This window comes from Pseudogymnoascus destructans (genome assembly GCF_001641265.1).
Source record: "Pseudogymnoascus destructans isolate 20631-21 unplaced genomic scaffold scaffold_22, whole genome shotgun sequence".
NCBI classification, from domain to species: Eukaryota; Fungi; Ascomycota; class Leotiomycetes; order Thelebolales; family Thelebolaceae; genus Pseudogymnoascus; species Pseudogymnoascus destructans.
The window spans coordinates 218,755-239,244 of record NW_020167541.1 but is presented as its reverse complement, the minus strand read 5'-3'; the positions used below and the strand labels follow the sequence as shown (position 1 = coordinate 239,244).

The 20,490-nt window shown below is 51.4% G+C and overlaps 7 protein-coding genes across 7 annotated transcripts; 4 read left to right on the top strand and 3 right to left on the bottom strand.

The window, feature by feature from the left end:
* Nucleotides 1–3: 3 nt before the first annotated feature.
* Nucleotides 4–2,199, bottom strand: VC83_07790 (uncharacterized protein). Its single transcript, XM_024471355.1, has 2 exons — nucleotides 1,576–2,199; nucleotides 4–1,522 (listed from the first exon to the last, which is right to left on the bottom strand). Exons 1-2 carry the CDS (start codon nucleotides 2,008–2,010, stop codon nucleotides 476–478), a joined length of 1,482 nt encoding a protein of 493 aa, XP_024320976.1. The 5' UTR covers nucleotides 2,011–2,199; the 3' UTR covers nucleotides 4–475.
* Nucleotides 2,200–2,316: 117 nt separating this feature from the next.
* On the top strand, nucleotides 2,317–2,750 carry VC83_07789 (uncharacterized protein; the record flags this gene model as incomplete). Its single annotated transcript, XM_024471354.1, has 3 exons — nucleotides 2,317–2,373; nucleotides 2,430–2,525; nucleotides 2,582–2,750. Exons 1-3 carry the CDS (start codon nucleotides 2,360–2,362, stop codon nucleotides 2,748–2,750), a joined length of 279 nt encoding a protein of 92 aa, XP_024321064.1. The 5' UTR covers nucleotides 2,317–2,359.
* A 387-nt stretch (nucleotides 2,751–3,137) lies between these two features.
* Nucleotides 3,138–4,952, bottom strand: FYV10 (GID complex subunit containing RING finger motif; the record flags this gene model as incomplete). The annotated part of the gene is made up of 5 exons (XM_024471353.1): nucleotides 3,138–3,575; nucleotides 3,626–3,820; nucleotides 3,872–4,411; nucleotides 4,468–4,601; nucleotides 4,670–4,952. The coding sequence occupies 5 exons, from the start codon at nucleotides 4,950–4,952 to the stop codon at nucleotides 3,138–3,140; spliced, it is 1,590 nt and encodes a 529-aa protein (XP_024321065.1).
* A 423-nt stretch (nucleotides 4,953–5,375) lies between these two features.
* Nucleotides 5,376–8,024, top strand: CBF1 (basic helix-loop-helix protein). Its single transcript, XM_024471352.1, has 3 exons — nucleotides 5,376–5,686; nucleotides 6,512–7,194; nucleotides 7,246–8,024. Exons 2-3 carry the CDS (start codon nucleotides 6,600–6,602, stop codon nucleotides 7,563–7,565), a joined length of 915 nt encoding a protein of 304 aa, XP_024321066.1. The 5' UTR covers nucleotides 5,376–5,686; nucleotides 6,512–6,599; the 3' UTR covers nucleotides 7,566–8,024.
* Nucleotides 8,025–8,380: 356 nt separating this feature from the next.
* On the top strand, nucleotides 8,381–14,139 carry VC83_07786 (uncharacterized protein). Its single transcript, XM_024471351.1, has 5 exons — nucleotides 8,381–8,848; nucleotides 8,985–11,810; nucleotides 11,894–12,983; nucleotides 13,135–13,203; nucleotides 13,391–14,139. The coding sequence occupies exons 1-5, from the start codon at nucleotides 8,534–8,536 to the stop codon at nucleotides 13,735–13,737; spliced, it is 4,647 nt and encodes a 1,548-aa protein (XP_024321067.1). The 5' UTR covers nucleotides 8,381–8,533; the 3' UTR covers nucleotides 13,738–14,139.
* A 639-nt stretch (nucleotides 14,140–14,778) lies between these two features.
* On the top strand, nucleotides 14,779–15,412 carry VC83_07785 (uncharacterized protein; the record flags this gene model as incomplete). Its single annotated transcript, XM_024471350.1, has 3 exons — nucleotides 14,779–15,011; nucleotides 15,102–15,241; nucleotides 15,297–15,412. 3 exons carry the CDS (start codon nucleotides 14,779–14,781, stop codon nucleotides 15,410–15,412), a joined length of 489 nt encoding a protein of 162 aa, XP_024320973.1.
* A 2,202-nt stretch (nucleotides 15,413–17,614) lies between these two features.
* On the bottom strand, nucleotides 17,615–18,458 carry VC83_07784 (uncharacterized protein; the record flags this gene model as incomplete). The annotated part of the gene is made up of 2 exons (XM_024471349.1): nucleotides 18,059–18,458; nucleotides 17,615–17,828 (listed from the first exon to the last, which is right to left on the bottom strand). The coding sequence occupies exons 1-2, from the start codon at nucleotides 18,271–18,273 to the stop codon at nucleotides 17,615–17,617; spliced, it is 429 nt and encodes a 142-aa protein (XP_024321068.1). The 5' UTR covers nucleotides 18,274–18,458.
* Nucleotides 18,459–20,490: the final 2,032 nt, after the last annotated feature.

Here is a 20,490-nt window from a genome sequence, read left to right as displayed (position 1 = left end):
TCCTCGTAAACCAAGTCAGTTATTTTTATCACAGCTACTATAAACACTGTCTGTTATGCACAGTCATTGTTCAAACATTTGGGCGGTACAAATACGTGCAATGGGCAAGGGAGTTTCAACGTGACCATGCACACATCAACAGCAACAGGAAGTCGAAAGTAAGATCGGATTGCCCTCCATCCAGACACCGCCTCTACCATCCCATACTATACTACAGTCGCAACATATCAAAAAAGCGAAACCCATTCGAGAAATTATAAAACCGTCCCTCAAAACGCCCCGCCCAGCTCATACAAAGACACCCCCCCCTTTCCGCGTCCCCGAGCGCACAAACTCCTTCTCCCCATACATTCCATACAACGAACAAAAACCCCCACTACCCCATCCCCCACCAGACGTCCAATCAAATGCCGCAAAAAAGAATAAGCTCAGCCGTTTTATGTGCCCAACATATCTCTAATCCCCATCCATCCCTCTACTTCCCAAACTGAAACGCCCCAAACACCCCACCCCCACCACCCGGCGTCATCGACCCCGCCCCCGTCGACGCGCTCGTCGCCGGCGCCGGAGTAGTCACCATATTCGCATGCGTATTATTCGGCGTACTCGGCACCCCATCCGCATACGTCCCATTCTGCCCCGCACCCGCCGCCTCCTGCGCATTCGCATTATACGCAGCATTATACGCCTGCGCGCCCGCATCCGGGTTCCCTAGTCCCCACACCTTGCTGAGGTGTTCATCCGGGATCTCGCCGTTCCAGAGACGATCGCGTACTTGGAAGAACACTTTTCCGGTGAGCAGGGCGTCCGAGCCGCCTTGGTGCGCGGGACCTTGGCGCTTGACTTTTAGGGCTTCGGCGAGGACTTCGAGGCTGGGTTTTGCTTCGAATTTCTGCAGGATCTCGAGGGTGGAGGCGTCGGCGGGGGTGACTTGGCCGCTGGCGTGTTGGGCGATGGATTGTTTGACGAGGTACTTGACGTCGTAGATGGAGGGGAAGAACTTCTTCATTAGGATCTCGAACTCGACTTCGTCGTCCAGGAGCGGCTGGCAGATCATCAGCTTGGTGAGGTACCCGAAGTCGTAGCCGCCGTGGAAGGAGATCCACTTCACGTCCTCGTCGCACACCATGCCAGAGCTGATGAGGAGCGCGCCGAAGTCGAAGGGGTCGATGCCGTCTCGCTCGAGGGCGGGGAAGTCGATCCCGGCTTGTTGGAGGGAGTCGATCGAGGCTTGCGAGTACATGTCGTCTTTGAGAGAGAATCGGAAGTTGAATTGCCATGTACACGGGAGCGTCGCCGCCCCGGTACCGTATTTCCGCGAGCCGGGCAGGCTCATGTCTATCCCAGAGTCCGAGGACTGAGGTCTTGCGGGTGTCGTGTCGCCGTCTTCGGTGAACAAGGTAATGCCTAGTTGTATGAGCTTGAGGAGGTCGACATTAGTCCTCAGCGTCTGGTAATGGTAGTCGCTCTTCCCCCTAAACGAACCCATCGGTCGCGCCACCACTCCTGGAAACTCCGTATCCTGTGCCACGTTAGCAACCACATCCACACACCTCCATACCCGACCAAACTAACCATAGATATATACGGATACCTATCCACGAGCCTTCTCAACGTATCCATCTCCTCAGCCAAATTATGCTTCCACACCTCCCGTATCCTGCCCTTATTCACCACCCCCCTCCCCCCCTGCTCATTAATCCCCCCATGAGCCGACTGCTGCAGCGCCGCCCCATGAGCGAACGAAATCTGCGCCGCATGGCTCGCCAGCCCCGTCCCTCCCCCCCCTCCCATCCCACCACCCGCACCACCGAAGCCCTGCGTCAGGCTGAGAGCATTCCCATTGACCGCGAACGGGTTTATGTTGCTATTAGGGTTCATAAAGGCTGGATTCCCGCCCAGCGTCGGCGGCGGAAGCCCCATCGCGTGGCCCTGCGAGTGGGGCGGGTACTGCTGGTAATGCGCCATGCTGTTAGGGCCACCGCCGAATCGCTGCATCGGTGGGCCCATCTCGTCTGTGTGAACTTTGGATCGAGGAGAGTCGCGAGATCCGGACGGCGTTCATGGGCGGAGCGTGCGCAACCTGGGAATACCGAATGGGATTGTGTTACGCGACGTGGAGCTCGGAGAGTTTGCTGGAGCGTGATGTCGAGATTCGTAAGTGTGGTTGAGGAGAAGTAAAGCTGGGGTAAAGCTGGGGTACTGGTGGAAGGAGGTTGGTCTGAGGTGAAGCGTGGAGCGCGAAGCAGCGATAGCCGCGCTCGCTTATTTAACTGGTTCTGGCGGTAATGTCAGGATTCGGTCCATATCGCAGTACTGTCATGCAATCATAGCGATCCGGGCCATTACAGCTTTCGCAATGTATCCTACAAGGTATGGATGATACTACCGCTATCTACGGGGGCTGAATTTAACAATTGGCGTCGCAGTGTTCGAAGGGCAGCGCGGCCCAACCTCACGGGCTTCGACCCAAAGGCCTTCGCGGCCGCCGCAGGAGACAGGAGGGGAGACCCATGGGCACGCAGGTAAGCCGAGGAACCACGTATCAATCGCTTGGGAGCAGTTACTGACTATGATTCAGAGAGGCATGGAGATACAACGGCCCTTTCACGAGGCTTAAGCGATTCAGAGGCAGTTTCCCTGGCTTGGGCATCGCGACGGTGGCATTCACGGCATACTGCGCGTACGAGCACTTCTTCTTGCAGGACGACCATCACCACGAGGCTGGACATGGGGAGGGACATCATTAGGGGGGGGGGGGGTTGGAAGGTCATTGTACATATAGGCGACCTGGGTCATAAGAGGTTGGAGATGGCATAAAAACACCAATTGACAACACTGTGTGCTGTTTCTGTGACATTGTTGACATATCCGGCGAACCGATTACGAACTACAAACGGACTCCTGTCTGAAAGGTGCATTGATATCTTGTCAGGTTCATGTTGGGGTGATCGATTGGGGATATGTCCATACGCGAATGCTGTAAACATAGCGATCCCCTTCTTGATAGAATTGAATCGTAGTAACTCTTCGAATTGATTCAAGATATAACTCCAGTGTGAAAATGCTCATAATTGATACGATACAAAAATTCTCTGTATAGTACTTTCCTATACTCCTCCCAACACCCTGCTCACCTAAGATATATACACTTTCTTAGCGTTTGCTATTTCGAACACCATCCCCGTAGTTAAATCCTTCACAAACCCCTTGTCAAGCCCAGCTTTCCGACTATAGTCTTCAAGTTTCGCTCTCCCGTATACCCGTGAGTTGGGAAGTAATACAGCATCAGGATCGACACGACTGCTAGTGTGATTTGCGTATGGAACATTTCGGGCAAGCGCATTCAGCTCTGTGCTGCATATTGGACAGACAGAGCTTGTGATAGAGGACGAAGATGATGGGGACGCTGATGAAGACAGGTGCGATGAGTGGCACGAAGGGGTCTTAAGTGCTGACAAGCCTGCTGAAAGCGCGATGTGGAGCAGTGGGACAGCAGGAATAGAGAGGAGGCTGTTGTGAGTTTCCATGAATAGCTTGGCAAGATCCTCCCAGCGGTGTGCCGCATAGAGATTCTGTGTGAGAGATTAGTGAAGGAAGGTAAAAAGATAATGGGGGTGCTTACGCTGTATATTGCCAACCCCGCTTCAGGTGGAAATGCCAACAACCCAGCGGCCTGTTTTACTTCGGAAGGATAGAGATCCTTGGACGGAAGAAGATATTTCTTGGCGTGAACGATTGCGTCTTGTAGCTTTCCTTGATCCCGAGTCCTCGCCAGCTCAATGTACTGCTGAAAGCGAACCATGAACTCAAGTTTGCTCTGGGATCTGTTAGTGGAAGTCGACATTATGTCATGCTTCTTTGTACTCACCCCCATGCGACGCAGTTCCTTCTTGTTCTCCGTGCACCAAGCCAGAACCTCATTAACCCTTCCATTCCGCAGGCTGTCCCTGATCTTGCCCATCTGTATAAACGTCCCAGTATCCACAAGCTCTTCGATCTGTTTTTCCTGCGTTAACGCCGCCGCACTCTGAACATAGCCATTCCGGAGCATGTAGTCCACAAGCAGGCGGTCAAGTCGTGTCCGGCTCCATACTTCATATTTGACATCATCCAGGCTCTGCATGGAATACAGTGCTCCAAGGTGCCTTATCCGGGCCTGGGAATGGCTCTGCAGCCTCTTCTCTTCCTCCGCACAGGCTGCCAATTTCCGTTTCAGACCTCGCATGCGAGCTATCATCGAGTCGAGGTTCTTGAGGACCTCGTCCGGGGTCGAGGAGTTAGAGAGGCAGGCATTTGCAGTGTCCTTGAGGCTCTGTTTGACGGCAGTGCTGTCTCTTTCCACAGAGAGCTGGGCAACCTTGAAATTCTTCCTCAGCAGCTCGTAGGGAAGACGCAATAGCTGCTGGTCCTTTTCTTTGTCATTAGCTTTCTACCTTGGCAATTTGAGGGTATGTTTATATGTACCAGGATCAGATGGGTATCAGGATTGAGCTTCGAAGCTGTATGGTCCGCCATTGCTGTGCTGGTGGTTGTGCTTGTCAGACAGCAGTGAAGTCGCTTGGAAGCCCATCTGTAGCCCTGGTGGCCGCCTCTGATCCCTGTGTTGCGTTATCGTTGCCGTATCGCATCGCGGAACTGGAAGCTCCGATTCCGAAGGATGACTTACTGTAGCCGTACTTGCCGTACTTGCCGCACTCGCTGTACTCGCCGTACTCGCCGTACTCTGCCACTCTGCCACTCTGCCACTCTGCCTCGCCTACTCGCCGGACTCGCCGTACCGTACTCGTACTCCGTACACCAGCCGTTATCCTCCGCGGACAGGAAGTCGACGCAACCTGTTCACCGGCGCTTTCTACGCAGCGAAACAGCGATAACGATGTCTCACGTACTCCGTACTTCCTTCCTTGAACCTTGAACCTTTTGGGCGCATAATTTGCTCGGTTTGTCATAGGATACCAATGATTTTTTGTGTGTGGGATAGAGAGGCTAACGTGATCACGCGTCAGATACTTGGAAGAGGGGTAACGCCTTGTAGATTACAGCTCAATTTGCGCGTAGAGATACTTAGGAAGCACCTTTGTATGGTATATTGGACTATCGACTATCGGCTATCGATTCTGCCTTTCCCAGCCTTTCCCAGCCTTTAGGGTCGGAGGGAGGCAGAAGGGATGTGATTGGTTGGGGTAGGCGGGCGGTGAACAGGGTCGACACCCTCCCCCCAAATCGCGATTTCGGGTCGAACCTCTGCCTTCGTCATGTGCGCCAATCACCGTCTAGCGTCAATGATCACGAGCTAGCGAGATTCTCGACATTCCCTCTTTAAAGGCAGGTGACCCGCCGACACGTGCAACCTTTTGGATTCATCCTCCTTCACCTACATCACGAGAACACGGCGTAGGCCACATCCCAAATCAAAGATTCAAAGAACTCGTTAAAACACTTCAACTGGTCCAAATCCTATCGTCTTCTTCTTAAACTACCTTATTGCCTGATTGAGAATTATATATTCTTGATTTTCAAATTCTTTTGCTCCTTCCCTTCGCCCCTTTTCTTCCACTTTCTTCACGCGACAAACAACGTGATTACCGCCGTTGGTCCTATTACCGAGAAAGGGCGTGGTCTAGGTCCCCCCAGCTGTACAGAAACTCAACAAGCGATCAGATCAGGTGATAATATCAATCAGGTATGTGCAATAATCAATATACCTTACTTTGCGATACTCCCAATTCCCGATAACTCCCTCACTCTTGCGCCGTCGTCGTTGTCGTTGTCTATCGCGATTTCTACCGCGCGCTTTATTATTATCTTCTCCAATCCGGACGCGTGTGCGTGCGTGCGTGTGTTTATATACACAACACCACATCGCCCTGTCATAATCAACGATTGATTGGACTGGATCTTGTGTTCCTTGCTTGCCTGCTTCCTTCCTTCCTTTTCCAGTTACACTTCCCGTGCTTGTATCGTTTGGTCGCTGTCGCGCGCGCGTCCTGGTGACTCTCAGGCCAGCGTAACGTGACCAGTGGTCGGTTTTCCGCATTTATTTATTGCGAGGCTGGTCAAACAATTGATTTTTGGTGTTTGCTTGGAATCAATTGCTTGTCTTGCTCGGCTCTCGTTCCAGGGGGACGTCTACAAAAAGGGACGAGAGTGGCACCGAGAGCAAGACGATGTACAGCACCAGAGCCATCTGTCATGGCTCTGATTTGTGTTCCCTTGTGGAACTGCACTACGCATTGACACGTGCGGTCCTCATTGTTGCCATCCTGTAAAAGAAAAGAAGAGGATGCGTTTTCCCCGGCGAAGGACCCGAGCAACAACGTTGTCGGGTATTTTACCTTCCGCTTCGTCCCAGTGGAAGCACGCATCCTTCTCTCTTTCCACAAGATTTCCTTGTAACGCAGATGTCAGACACGTCACCACCTCCTAGCCAAAGTCAGATGCACATGCAGCCCTGCTGCTGCACATGCACACGCATACTTAATTTCAGCATTTACTAACTTACGTCGAGGGTTCAGACATACATACATACAACGTCCAACGCCCCTACACCATCCATTCACACGAATCATAACGCGTAGAGCGCCACTAGCCGTCAAATGTCAATTGAGATGGCCGACCAGGCGGATTTCGATCACTCGGGATTGCAAGAGGTAGCCAATGCTGTGCGAAACAACTCGGGAGCAGACGATATCCTTGGCTCTGCGAATCAGAAGCGGAAGCGTGAGGTGACAGACCAGGACGGGTCAGCTGATGCTTCGAGGCGTCCCGGTTCCAAGCGCTCATTTCAGAATGCTCAGAAGAACGATGCCTCTAACCAGTCCGCCAATGCCTTTCTAGACGCCCAGCACGAAGGAAATGCTGGCGTCGAGTCGTTACAGGAATACAGTAACCTGCAAGACCAAAATCTCGAGAACCAGAACGGTAGCTCTGAGCATGCCAACGCCACATCCACTGCCGCGGCAGCACTCGGCATCTACCCAACGATGACTATCCCGCAGCCAACTGGTGTCCAATTTCAAACCCAAGGCTCGGAAGGCGATGCGAACCAGGACTCATTTATGGATACCAGTCAGCAAAATGAAAGCTATATGGACAACTCCACTGCTGGGACTGGCAGGCAAGGGAGCGGATCAAAGCCTGCTGTTGGTTCGGAAGAGTGGCACAAGGTCCGGAAAGATAACCATAAAGAGGGTAAGTCATTCATTCAATGATGGTTGGAACAGATAGCTGACAGTAATACAGTTGAGCGCCGTAGGCGTGAGACCATTAATGAGGGTATCAACGAGTTAGCAAAGATTGTGCCCGGGTGCGAAAAGAACAAGGGCTCGATCCTGCAACGCGCAGTATCATTCATTACTCAGCTCAAGGAGAACGAAGACCAGAACATCGAGAAGTGGACTTTGGAAAAGCTCCTGACCGAGCAGGCTATCGCCGAGCTCAGCGCAAGCAACGATAAGCTGAAGGCAGAGTGCGAGAGGGCATGGCGCGAGGTGGAGACCTGGAAGAAGACGTGCCAAAGTGCAGGCTTAGCCCCGAAGAAGGAAGACACTGCCGAGATTTAAACGTATCACGACATCCTCCAAAATGGGCGGCTTGGTCAAGACTTCACGATGCAATGTTCAACTCAACCCTCGGGGCTCTGAAAAGGATGATGATACCCTGATTCTGGGAGAGGGGGATCCGAACCTTTTTTCGAATCTCATTTAGGCGTATCTGTTACTATGTTATTCTTTTAAATTATTCTTTACATTCTTACTAAATCCTTGTGTGTTTGACGTCGGGGATTGGTTTTTCTGCAGTGGATCGGGGGTCGCTGTAGCAGTAGGGGGTTTCTGCGGATTATCAGGTTAGGGAAGGGATGGCTATCTGGTTCTGACGTTTGGACGCGAGAACTTTAGACGACAGAGACCTTTCTATGGCCATATTGCCAAGGCACTTGATATAACCTATGTACCGCGGTCGTTGCGTACGGTACTAGAGAATGACGGCGGTTGTTGTTCTTATAAAAAATATTTGATGACTTCATAATTAAATTCTCTTAACTTCCTATTTATTACGAGTTAGTGACAATGCGGGAACCCCCACAATATTTCCTCAGCACCATTTACCACCACACTGAACAATAATTATTCCGGCATTCACTTTAATTTATTTACGATTTAAACCTGTAAGACAAATTGTAGCTTTAGTCTCAAGTAAATGCAGTAAATGCATGAGTCGGAACATCTCGACGTCCATCGCATTCCTCTTACAAACCCTACCCCACTCCACCGCGTGGCGCCCGCATACCCCCCCACCCAATCACCACCCACGACTTCCAACACTCCACCCCAATCCTAAAAGTTCCCCAAGCTTCTTCCCCGGCTTACCAAGCTACCTTGTCTGCCTATTTCCTAACGTCTTATTTTTCTCCCTCCTCCCCCAACGACATGAACCGATAAACACACTCCCCCCTCGCGGCTTTATACGACAAACAGGCGAACGGAGCTTCTTTGTAAAACCAAGAAGCAGAAGCTGGTCTGGTTCCGTCATGCTGGGCTCCGACTCGCCGACGACCCAGCGCATCCTGGCGTCTGGCTCCTTCTCCGGCTTACACAACGAGATTGGCGCGCTCGGGAAGGGATATTTGACTGCGACGGCCGAGAGACATCAGCCGCTATGTGGGAATGAAGAGGGGTGGGGGCCGTTGAGCCCGTTCCGATATGACTTCACGCCGTGTTTTATGGATGTTTGGGTCTCGTCGGTGGCTGTGTATGGTATACTGTTTGGAGCGGCGGCGATATGGTATTTGGCGAGGAAGAGGGAGCAGGATGTTAAGAGGGATTTGCACTTCTGGACAAAGCAGGTATGTTAGATTGTGATTTGTGCCCGGGCGTCAACTCCGGAGGCGGTTGGGGGACTGGGGAGTCGCCAATTGGACGGGGCGCCTCGTATAGGCTACATGAGTATAGAGCTTCATGCTAACGGTTCTGTAATAATAGGTCCTTATTATTGCGATCGCAGCTACGGTACTCGTCCAATTAATCCTCCAAGTTATAAGCTATCCGGACGTCTGGGCCGGCGATTTCCGCTTCTGGAGCAGCGTCCTCACAATCATATCTCTCGGCGTTATATTCCAGATCCAATGGCTCGAGCACACTCGACTTCGCAACCCGAACGGCGTCGTCCTTTTCTACTGGCTTCTCCTCATCATCGCGTTTAGCGTCAAGCTCCGGTCGTTGGTTTCGCAGCAGATTTACATCAAATCTTTGCCATACTTCGTTACATACTGTGTCGGCTTGGGACTCTCGATTGTTGAGTTTGCGCTGGAGTGGCTGGTGCAGAAGCGGGTGAGCTCTTATGATGCGTTGGGCGACGAAGATGAGTGCCCGGCGGAGTACGCGACGGTTTTCTCGATCCTTACTTTTGGCTGGATGACTCCTTTGATGAGGTATGGATACAAGGAGTTTTTGACTGAGGACGACCTCTGGAACTTGGCCAAGAGAGATACTACAAAAGCAACGGGAAGCTCTTTCGAAAAGTCTTGGGACTACGAGTTGAAGCATAGGAAAAACCCGTCCCTGTGGATGGCAATGTTCCGCAGCTTCAGCGGGCCTTATTTCCGTGGCTCCATCTTCAAGGTTGTAAGCGATTCGCTGGCTTTCGTTCAGCCTCAGCTACTGCGTCTCCTGATCGTTTATGTTGGGTCCTACAAGACCTCCACGCCCCAGCCAGTAATCAAGGGTGTTGCTATTGCTTTGGGCATGTTCGCCGTGTCTATCGGACAGACATTGGCTCTCCACCAGTATTTCCAGCGTTCTTTTGAGACGGGAATGCGCATTAAGACCGCCCTGACTGCCAAGATTTACGGCAAGTCTCTCAAGCTATCCAACGAGGGGCGCGCAAGCAAGTCAACTGGAGACATTGTGAACTACATGGCTGTTGATACCCAGAGGTTACAAGATTTGACCCAATACGGCCAGCAGCTGTGGTCTGCTCCATACCAAATTACGCTCTGCATGATCTCTCTGTACCAGCTTGTTGGATTCTCTATGTTCGCTGGTGTGGCTGCGATGATCTTCATGATTCCCATCAATGGATTCCTCGCGCGTCTCATGAAGACCCTACAGAAGAAGCAAATGAAGAACAAGGATTCAAGAACGAGGCTGATCGCCGAGATCGTCAACAACATGAAGAGCATTAAGCTTTACGCATGGGGATCCGCATTCATGAACAAGCTCAACTACGTCAGAAACGAGCAGGAACTGAAGACACTGCGCAAGATTGGTGCTGCCCAGGCCTTTGCCAACTTCACCTGGTCGACAACCCCTTTCCTTGTGTCCTGTTCGACCTTTGCAGTCTTCGTTCTTACCCAGGACAAGCCATTGACAATTGACATTGTCTTCCCAGCGTTGACCCTGTTCAACCTGCTCACATTCCCATTGGCTATCCTGCCGATGGTGATCACATCCATCATCGAAGCCTCTGTTGCAGTTGGACGTCTAACATCATTCTTCACTGCCGAGGAGCTCCAAGAAAGCGCCGTTCTTGCACTGCCTGCCGTCGAAGAGCTCGGCGAGGAGACAATCCGTATCCGCGATGGAACTTTCTCATGGGATCGCCATGAGGGAAAGACTGCCCTCCAGAACATCACCTTCAGCGCCTGCAAGGGCGAGTTCAGCTGCATTGTCGGCAAAGTCGGGTCTGGGAAATCTTCGTTCCTCCAGAGTATTCTCGGAGACTTGTATAAGGTTAATGGCGAAGTTACAGTCCACGGTTCGATAGCATATGTTGCCCAACAACCTTGGGTCATGAATGCAACCGTAAAGGATAATATTGTTTTCGGTCACCGATGGGACCCAGCTTTCTACGACAGGACGATTAAGGCGTGTGCGCTTTTGGAAGATTTCGCTCAGCTCCCCGATGGAGACAACACCGAAGTCGGCGAACGTGGTATTTCCCTGAGTGGTGGCCAGAAGGCCCGTCTCACTCTCGCAAGAGCTGTTTACGCACGAGCGGATGTTTATCTCCTTGATGACTGCCTTTCGGCCGTTGACCAGCATGTCGGTCGCCATATTATCGACCAGGTCTTTGGCGCCACTGGACTACTCGCCGGAAAGACCCGTATCCTCGCCACGAACTCGATCCCAGTCTTGATGGAGGCCGATTTCATCGCGCTGATCAGAGACGGCAGCATCATCGAGCGTGGAACTTACTCGCAACTCATCGCCATGAAGGGAGACATCGCCAACCTAATCAAGAGCGTCAGCACACAGACAGCAAATGAAGTCGAATCTAGCTACGACAGCACCAGCGAGTCCTCCACCGTTGTGGACCGTGCCACAAACGAGGAGGACCAAGATGCCGCCGAGGAGGCCCAGGAGCGCCTCACTACCCTCCAACCTATTCGCTCGTCACCTTCGAAGGTTAAGAGACGCGCTAGCAGCGACGGCACACTGCGTCGCGCGAGTGCGGCAACTATGAGAGACACTAGAGATAAGATCCGCGACGAGGAAGAACCTACCACCCGCACGAGGCAGACGAAGGAGTTCACGGAGCAGGGTAAGGTGAAGTGGAACGTCTATAAGGAGTACGCGAAGACGGCCAACCTTGTTGCCGTGGGCATCTACTTGATCACCTTGGTTGGTGCGCAGACGGCGCAGGTTGCGGCTAATGTGTGGCTTAAGAACTGGGCGGATTATAACAGCAAGAATGCGGAGAATAGAGATACGGGGATGTATTTGGGGGTCTATTTCTCGTTTGGTATTGGGTCGGCGTTGCTGGTTGTTGTCCAGACTTTGATCTTGTGGATATTCTGTTCTATTGAGGTGCGTTTGTCTAAGATGGGTGTTGTCACGATTGATGATATTCAAACTACAAGAGGTGTAGAGCTGACATAATATTTTTACAGGCTTCGAGAAAACTACATGAGAGAATGGCCCATGCCATCTTCCGGTCGCCCATGAGTTTCTTTGATACGACCCCAGCTGGAAGAATCCTGAACCGCTTCTCCAGTGACATCTATCGTGTCGATGAGGTGTTGGCGCGGACTTTCAACATGCTGTTCGTAAATGCTGCTCGAGCCATATTCACACTTGTAGTTATCTCAGCAGCCACCCCCGCTTTCATTGCAGTCATCATTCCGCTTGGTGCAGTGTACATGTGGGTGCAGAGATACTACCTGCGAACATCGAGAGAACTTAAGCGTCTCGACAGCACTAGCAAGAGTCCCATCTACGCCCACTTCCAGGAGTCCCTCGGAGGTATTTCGACTATCAGAGCGTATGGTCAGCAAGAGCGCTTCACTGTGGAGAACGAGTGGCGCGTGGATGCTAACCTCAGGGCTTACTTCCCCTCCATCAACGCGAACAGATGGTTGGCCGTCCGCCTTGAATTCCTCGGCTCACTCATTATCCTCGGTGCCGCGACTTTCGCGATCATTGCTGTGTCATCTGGAGACGGACCAGATGCAGGTTTGGTGGGACTGGCCATGTCGTACGCGCTCCAGATCACACAGTCGCTCAACTGGATCGTGCGTCAGACAGTCGAGGTTGAGACGAACATCGTGTCTGTGGAACGCGTGCTCGAGTACGCGAACCTGCCGAGCGAAGCACCAGAGGTCTTCCACAATAAGCGGGTGCCGATCAGCTGGCCCGCACAAGGCGCCGTCGAGTTCGACAACTACAGCACGAGGTACCGCGAGGGCTTGGACCTCGTGCTCAAGAATGTGACCCTGAAGATCAAGCCGCATGAGAAGATTGGTGTTGTCGGACGCACGGGTGCTGGAAAGTCCAGTCTCACCCTTGCGCTCTTCCGCATTATTGAAGCGGCGGAAGGGAATATCAACATCGACGACCTGGACACCTCGCAACTTGGACTACTGGACCTGCGAAGGCGCTTGGCCATCATCCCACAGGACGCAGCGCTATTCGAGGGCACTGTCCGCGACAACCTTGATCCTGGCGGCGTGCACGACGACACTGAGTTATGGAGCGTATTGAGTAAGTCCCTGCCTCTCCCCGTTTTGGTGCTCCCCGCGCGGCCTCGTGAGCCGACGAGACGCCTGTTTCTCGTCGGACGATACGGGGTCGCACACAAGGAGCACAGGAGAGGGGTATGTATCGTACGTAACACTTGCTGACGGTAAGACAGACCATGCGCGACTGAAGGACCATGTTACCACCATGACTGGCGGCCTTGAAGCAAAGATCCACGAAGGAGGTATGTTTAACCCCCCCCGCCCATTCCTCCCGTCCCCATCCCCGCCCCATCCTCCCCAGCCAGTGAATGCACGCGGCCGTCAAATACCGCACTTCACATACCTGTCCGCGGCAGCGCCGCGGCACGCCCGCCACCCCACTCCCACCCAAACAATCCTGTGCGACCACACAACTGACGCGGAATTCAGGATCGAACCTCTCGCAGGGACAGCGACAACTCATCTCGCTGGCGCGCGCGCTGCTAACGCCGACTAACATCCTAGTGCTGGACGAGGCGACGGCCGCTGTCGATGTCGAGACCGACGCGCTGCTACAGGCGACGCTGCGCACGACCGAGTTCAACAGCCGCACCATAATCACTATTGCGCATCGCATCAACACTATCCTTGACTCGGATCGAATTGTTGTGTTGGAGGGGGGAAGGGTACGCGAGTTCGACGAGCCGGCTAAGCTGATTGAGCAAAAGGGGCTGTTCTACGAGCTTGTACGCGAGGCGGGGCTACTGGAGACTGCGGAGGGGGCGGCGAGGAAGTGAGGCGTGTGTAGTGGTAGTGTAGTACAGGAGGGCGATTCGGAGGATTAGGAGATAGGAAAGAATATCTTGCATTGATCGCCGATTCGGCGTGGGGGCGGGAGAGGAGGACAGGGCGGGGGCGTGTAACTAATACGACGAGAAATTGGATATCAGAAATACAGGAGATAAAAAGCAGCGAAGGGATAGAAAGAATAACCAACCATCTCGTAATACTTCATCGCTTCCAACAGCATCGGGTCGGGTTGTACGAGCCTAAGATACCATGCCGCGATGAACAGTGCCTCCAATACCGATCGAAAACTTTGGATATCAGAAATGCAGAAGAAAATATAAACACTATCATCCAACCATCCCACGACACTCCATCGCTTTCCAACAGCATCAGCTCGCACGCAGGGTTAGAAAATCAATTATAATCATGATTATGTAGTCGTAATCATAATCATGATTATTTATAAAAGCATATAGTTAGTCATGATTATTATGATTATTTGTGCTAACCCTGAGCCCGTGTAAGGTGTTCAGCGATTGGTCTAGGTCGACCACCGCATCTAGTTCCTTAGACTCAAGCTGACCGCTTTTGTTGATGAAGAAGCGAATGTTTAATAGCACCAAATCAACTTCGATCGTCCCATCGTTCATACGCATCACATGGATATTGTCGGACATCAACGAGCTTGATCTTGTACAGTTGATTTTAAAATGTCTGTAGCAGCTGCAATTTTGCGTATATATGCGCATATCGGGATAACACTCGAGATCGATGGAGTAGGCCATTCTCCGTCAGTTGGGGGCGGCGACGAATCCATTGTTTTGATGACTCGCTTACAAAGTGTCCGGATAATTTTTCAAAACCGCCTTCGAGTGGCAGTCACGTGCCTGACATCCTGAACTTCGTCGAGTCCGAGCGTCGCGATAGCAACAGAACACAACAAGCCACATTCGGCCTTACAAAACATACAAACATAATCTTCATCTCAACTTCACCTCCTTATATACAAAGCATCCAATATAGCACACACTGTCCCAAATACAGCGATCATGGCCAGCGAGGTCGGGCCTAGGACGCACGCTCTCCCAAATCCAGCTATCATGGCCAACGAGTTCCGGTCCAGCTCGCAAGCTTTCGCCAACGCTGCGGCGGCGTTAACAGCAGTGTCAGAGGCGCAAAGCAGCCTCGGTACAGAAATCTCGCGTTTCCCTCAGGCGCCGGCATTTCAGGCCCTCCAGATCCAGCAGCAGCTTGCTTCGATCCAGGCTGAGTTGCGAGCTAGGTTCGTGGAGATATAATTAATTGTTACGTAATTGCTACTGTGCAATGCGAGATAGACTTACCTTTTGCTAACCTTCCACCTTCGTCATAGCTACTACAACACATCAGCTATGCTCGCGAACCAACGCGTGACCCAAGCGGATCAGCAACTACGTCCGTTGCGGAATATCACGACGAATCAACCTATACCTCGATTTCCACGAGATCTAGCGCGAGTGCAGGGGATCACGAGTCAGTGGGAAAGCTACTAAATCTATAAAGGAAGGGATGCTAATTTTCCATGTAGACATCAATACATTTCGGCAGTTCATGACGGAGCTTGGTCTCGATGTGCCTGAAGAGTGGCCGATTGCGTCGGCACGGCAGGATTTCCGACAGGCGATTGGGTGCTCTCCGATATGACGAGTCATCGACTGACGATTGTTACGTGGCGATGGGTGAGGCACGGCGCGGGGTACGTTCAGGATGGTGGCACTAAGAAGGAAGGGGTGGAGGTGGGATAATCCATAACTTGCATCCCACTGCTTATGAAGAATAGAATGGGTCGGCGGAAAGGTCAGGGCTGCCCATCATTGCCGTCGATTCTCATTTTGAGTCTCATATTCTGCTTCAATATCCACCCCCTTAGCAAAGACAGCAGCTGAGTCTGCTGGCTTAGCTGAGTCCACTGTCTGCAGCTGCATTGGGCAAGGAGCACAAACAATTGTGTCACCAATTTCGCTTTCCTGATCAGCTTCATAGTCTTGAGTAAGCACTGGCAATTGCACATCCTTTTGGACTGGGATTAGCAGTTCGGCTTTGGGTAGGTGGAGGGCTGGATCATATTCAATTGTCTCGCTGAAAGTAACATCCCTTGATGCTACTATTATGTCCCTTGACGAAATCCAGATCCTGAATATATTCGTAGACTCATAACCCACTAGATATCCCACTTCAGCCTTTGGTTCCAGTTTATCGAGCCTTGGTCTATTTGGAATATGGACATAAGCTCTGCATCAGTATGACTCTCAAGTGTGCGAGGCTAGGCTTCAGTTGGTTCTGAATTCCCGAGGCCTTGGCTAAGAAACCGTTAGGCGTTTCCCGGTCTATGCTTCGAGTAGGAGACCGATCGAGGAGATATCCAGCTGCGCTGTAGATTTCTGGCCACAGTTCTGTAGGAAGCTTCCTCTTCATGGCTGTCGCCCGCGCTATTATTACTCCCCCAGAACGTTCAATAGTTCCATTCTGTTCAGGCGTATAGGTTGCGCTATGAGAAAGTTGATATCCTTCAGCTGAGACAAGCTTTTCAGCTCATTTCGAAGAGACCTATCATGATCCATGAATATGATGCGTAACTCAAATTTGTACTGCGTACGGGCTAGGTTTCTCATTTCCTTGAAGTTCTGCATCAAAGTCGTCTGTTTCTTGTCAGGCACACTGAATATGAAGTTCTTCTTGCTTGCTTCGTCGAAGAAGTGAGAAATGTATCTCTTTCCTGCTACTACTTCCCTGCACTCAATAAGGTCCCAGTGCAGAACATCAAATGGAACAGTAGCCACCTGGCGTGGATGGCGTGATATAATCCTTTTTGAATGTGCTAGTCGGCACTCTACGCAGTTTTGGTCATACTTCTTGTCCAAAAGCTCAACTCCTGTTGCAGAACTGGATAATCGACTGACTGCATCACCATATAGGTGTCCCATTCTCTGGTGCCATAGAACTCCTGAGCCTTTACTGTCTGGCCGAGGTTCTCTTGATCTGTGGGCAGCATATACACTGCTTTTAGTTGGCGATGGATCTGGCTGAGGATTATGTTCAAGTATCCAATTATTCTCAATATATGGCGTCTGTGCAAGGATTCGTCCTGTCCTTGACTTGAGCTGTAGGGTTTCTGTATTCCAGTTGCATCCTTTGCTTACAAAGACTCGCAACGAAGCCACGTTTGTGTGGAAGTGCTCCATATAAGCCACTTCTAGCAAAGTGATAGTTCCAAGACCTTCAGGAGTTCTCACGTTGACAGAAACTGTACCCCATCCATCGATTGGGATTCTCTCTTTTCCAGCAAGTAAGAAATCGTCTGGTCCTGGCAGTCTAAAATCTTGAAAGCGTCTTATATCATTAAAGACATGCAGTGTAGCTGCTGAATCAAGAAGGACACATGTCTTTTAAGACAGAACTGTAGGCTCCAACTGATGCAACCATATTTGTTATGGCGTAGGCTCTTTCTTCCAGAACATCCGTAAACTGAGAGTCCTGAAATCGAGAGTCTTGCTCTTTTCCTGGTGTCTTCCTCTCAGTCTCTGCCTTTCTCCATCTGATCGCACGCTTCCAAGCATCTCTAAGGGACTGATTGTCCTTGAGTTTCTCGTTGATCTGATTCTGTCTTGTTTTGGCCTCCAGTTGGCCATTCTCATGGATTCATTCCCATATGGGCATGCACTAAATCTGTGGATATCGCCACATAGACAGGGTCTTCTGTCCTGTGTATTTCCTGCTGGTCCACCTTGTCCCCGCCCTTGGAGCGTAGCTTCTGTCGAAAAAGCACTATGTTTGGTCCCAGATGGCTTCTCCCAAGAATGGGAGTTCTTCATGACATTCCTGTATTCCGTGATCACTTCAAGGAAGTCAGTCGATTGGGTCTGTAGACTTGACCAGGGCTATATTCTGAATTGTAGCCAATTCTGGGGACATCAGTGCCACAGCACCAATGAAGTCTTTGATCCCTCTATTGCCTGCCACATCAGGGAGTTTTGCTGCTGCGCATATATCATATGTGTAGATCCACTTGTCCAACCACTGGTCGAGTGTTCCAGTTCCTTTCTCACATGTACGGAGTTCCCTCCAGTCGTCAATCAGCATTGATTCGTAGTTGATATCCGAAGGCGCAACTCGATCCTTGAGTTTTCGGAGCATCTCCCAGGCAGTCTCACATCATTCTGTGTAGTGTAGTAAGTTCCTGTGAATTGTGGCTCGTATAACTATGCATAGTTCTTCTAGAGCTTCAGCTCTCTGATCATATATTCGAAGGGATCATTCCCACAGCTTCCTTCGATCAGCTATATCTCGTACTTTATAGTCAGGTCTGACTGTCGAAGGTCATCTTCTGGCGTGGCTTCGATCAAGCTTGGTTGCTCGAGAACCTCTAGGTCTTCCAGGTCTTTTCCTGGGTCTATATACGGCCACAGAAGGTGTTTCCTTGCTGCTTGCTTGATCTGACTAATCCAGCTCGGCCAGTCTCGTGGTCCAGTCAGAATCGTCTGGCTGGATACTGTCTGCGTCACCATATCGATGGTGTAGGTCTTTGGCTTTCGTAAGACCTGTCTGATACGCTGCAGGACTCGAGTCCAATATAGCAACGGAGAGTAATACAGACGTCAATGGATGCGGGCCGGGCTCATAACTGTTGCTTGGGTGGTGCTACGCTCAACAAACCAGAAAGGGGCGACGTCCAGCAGTAGCAGTCTAGTCGGAAGCATCAAAGGTATTGTATTATCTACTGATCTATCTGTAACTATTCGCCGAGTTCCCCTGAGAGAACTCAGACTCTAGGCGCTAGACTGAATGAATATATACTCATCTTATAATGTGTCACATTTTTGACAGTTTGCTTCCCTTTAATGCCGTGACTCCAGCTTCTTCTGTCGGAGGGCTCTCAAACCATGTTGCTGCTGCAAAGGAAAGAGAGGGTCGGACTACTGCTGTGTAGATGAGCTTTGTCTTCTGGAGTGTAGTACCCCAGGTTGATGAGAGCCTGGAGAGCGCTAGCGCCTGGCTTGTCATCTTTCCCTCCATATTCTTAACATGGGGTCCCAATTTTAGTTTAGCGTCAATCTGGAGGCCTAGTATCTTTATATTCATCTTTGGGTTGATGTTGCATGAGTCTACAGCAATGGATGCTGCCATGTTGAACTTCTTTGTGTTCCTTGTAAGGTGTATCAACTCGTATTTCTGTGGTGCAAATGAGGCCCCATGGCGGCGTGCCCAGTCAGCACATATGTCATGGATCTGGCTCAGCTTCTGGCAGTTGCCCTCCGTTGTTTTTCCCCAGGCTATATGTTGACATCGTATACAAAGCCTATTGCACTAGCATTTCCATTATCGTTGCACTGCCGGACAAGCTCTTCATTGTAGAACAGGAAGAGGATTGGTGTAAGGACACAGGGCACCCAGCTCACAGTAATAGCATATGAGAGTGCGAGTTGGAGGCTAAACAGATGCTATCCTATAGGTCTATTACGAAGGATACAAAAAAGATGATGAGAAACCCCGTTGGGTCAATCCCCTTAAGTACCCGAAACGGGTCCGACTTGGCTAACCTGCCCTAACTCTCCCCACGTGACCGTAACCTGTCCGACTCCGATCCCTTCTGTAACTGAGGGCGGAGGCATCCTTACACTACCCCCCCTCTTAAGAGAGTGTTTTATCTGCGAAACATGCTGTGAGAATCATTTCCGCAACATCTCTGAATGGTATCCGTGAGAAGAGCGTTCTATGTTGGCAGGAATTCTGTTTGTAATTGCATCTGTAACAACCCTGTTTATGTGCCGTGTCAGGAAGGTGCGTTGTATGTCATGCTAGAGTTGTGCCGTATCGACTCCGTTTAGTGTGTGAAACCAGAGTTTGCTTTGTATGCTCTGGGGTACATTCGTGGTGGTCCGAGTGGACTCCGAATCGCATCTGTGAAGCATTCGGGTTGAACTGTCCTATGTATGAAAGGAGAAGTGGCCGCGCTAACCCGATTCGGAGTTCATTGTTGTAAGCCAGACTATGAGTACGCAGCCTCCTCCACTTCTTCTTGTTGTCTCCAACAACAACGCCAGCGACTACCCCTCCGAGGATGGTAAGTGACCCCTTCTCCGGATTGTCTGATGGTGTACTAATAAATTGGATAGTATATTTCCAATCCACACGAACGAGTAGGTGATGGGAATGCATTGGTGCATGGGTGACAACGTGTGCTGGGCTGACAGGATTCGCAGAATTCCAACTTTAACAATGCCGGTTCCGACGCCCTCCGGGGGCCTTTCGGCTGCGTTCCGAGTGCTCTGTCTGCGCTGCCTTCAGGCAAAAGCTCGTGGGATCCAATCTCACAACTGCGTCTGGTCCGTGGCCAGCTCCAAGTGCGGGTACTGCACCGCACAGCACTCGGCTTGTGTCCCGGTAGATTTTCTTTTGGGATTCGGTGTTGGGGTTGGTTGGCTGGTGCTGCTCTTGGGGAATAGCTGCCCTGGTTCCTTGGGGAAGAGTTTGCGGCCCTCCACGCCGCCGAAGAGGCCACCCCCCTCATTCCCACTGACGTCACCGCTGCCGCCACTGAGGCAAATCGGGTGACCCTCCTGGCCGCCCAGAGCGTCCCCAAGTTCCACTCCGAGGCGGAGCATGACCTCTACGAGGCGGAGCATGACCTCTACGAGGCGGAGCATGACCTCTACGAGGAGGCACGTGCCACTTGGGCTGCCCTCGAGTCGGGGCTTGCCGTGAGTAGACTCCCTTCCCCTTGT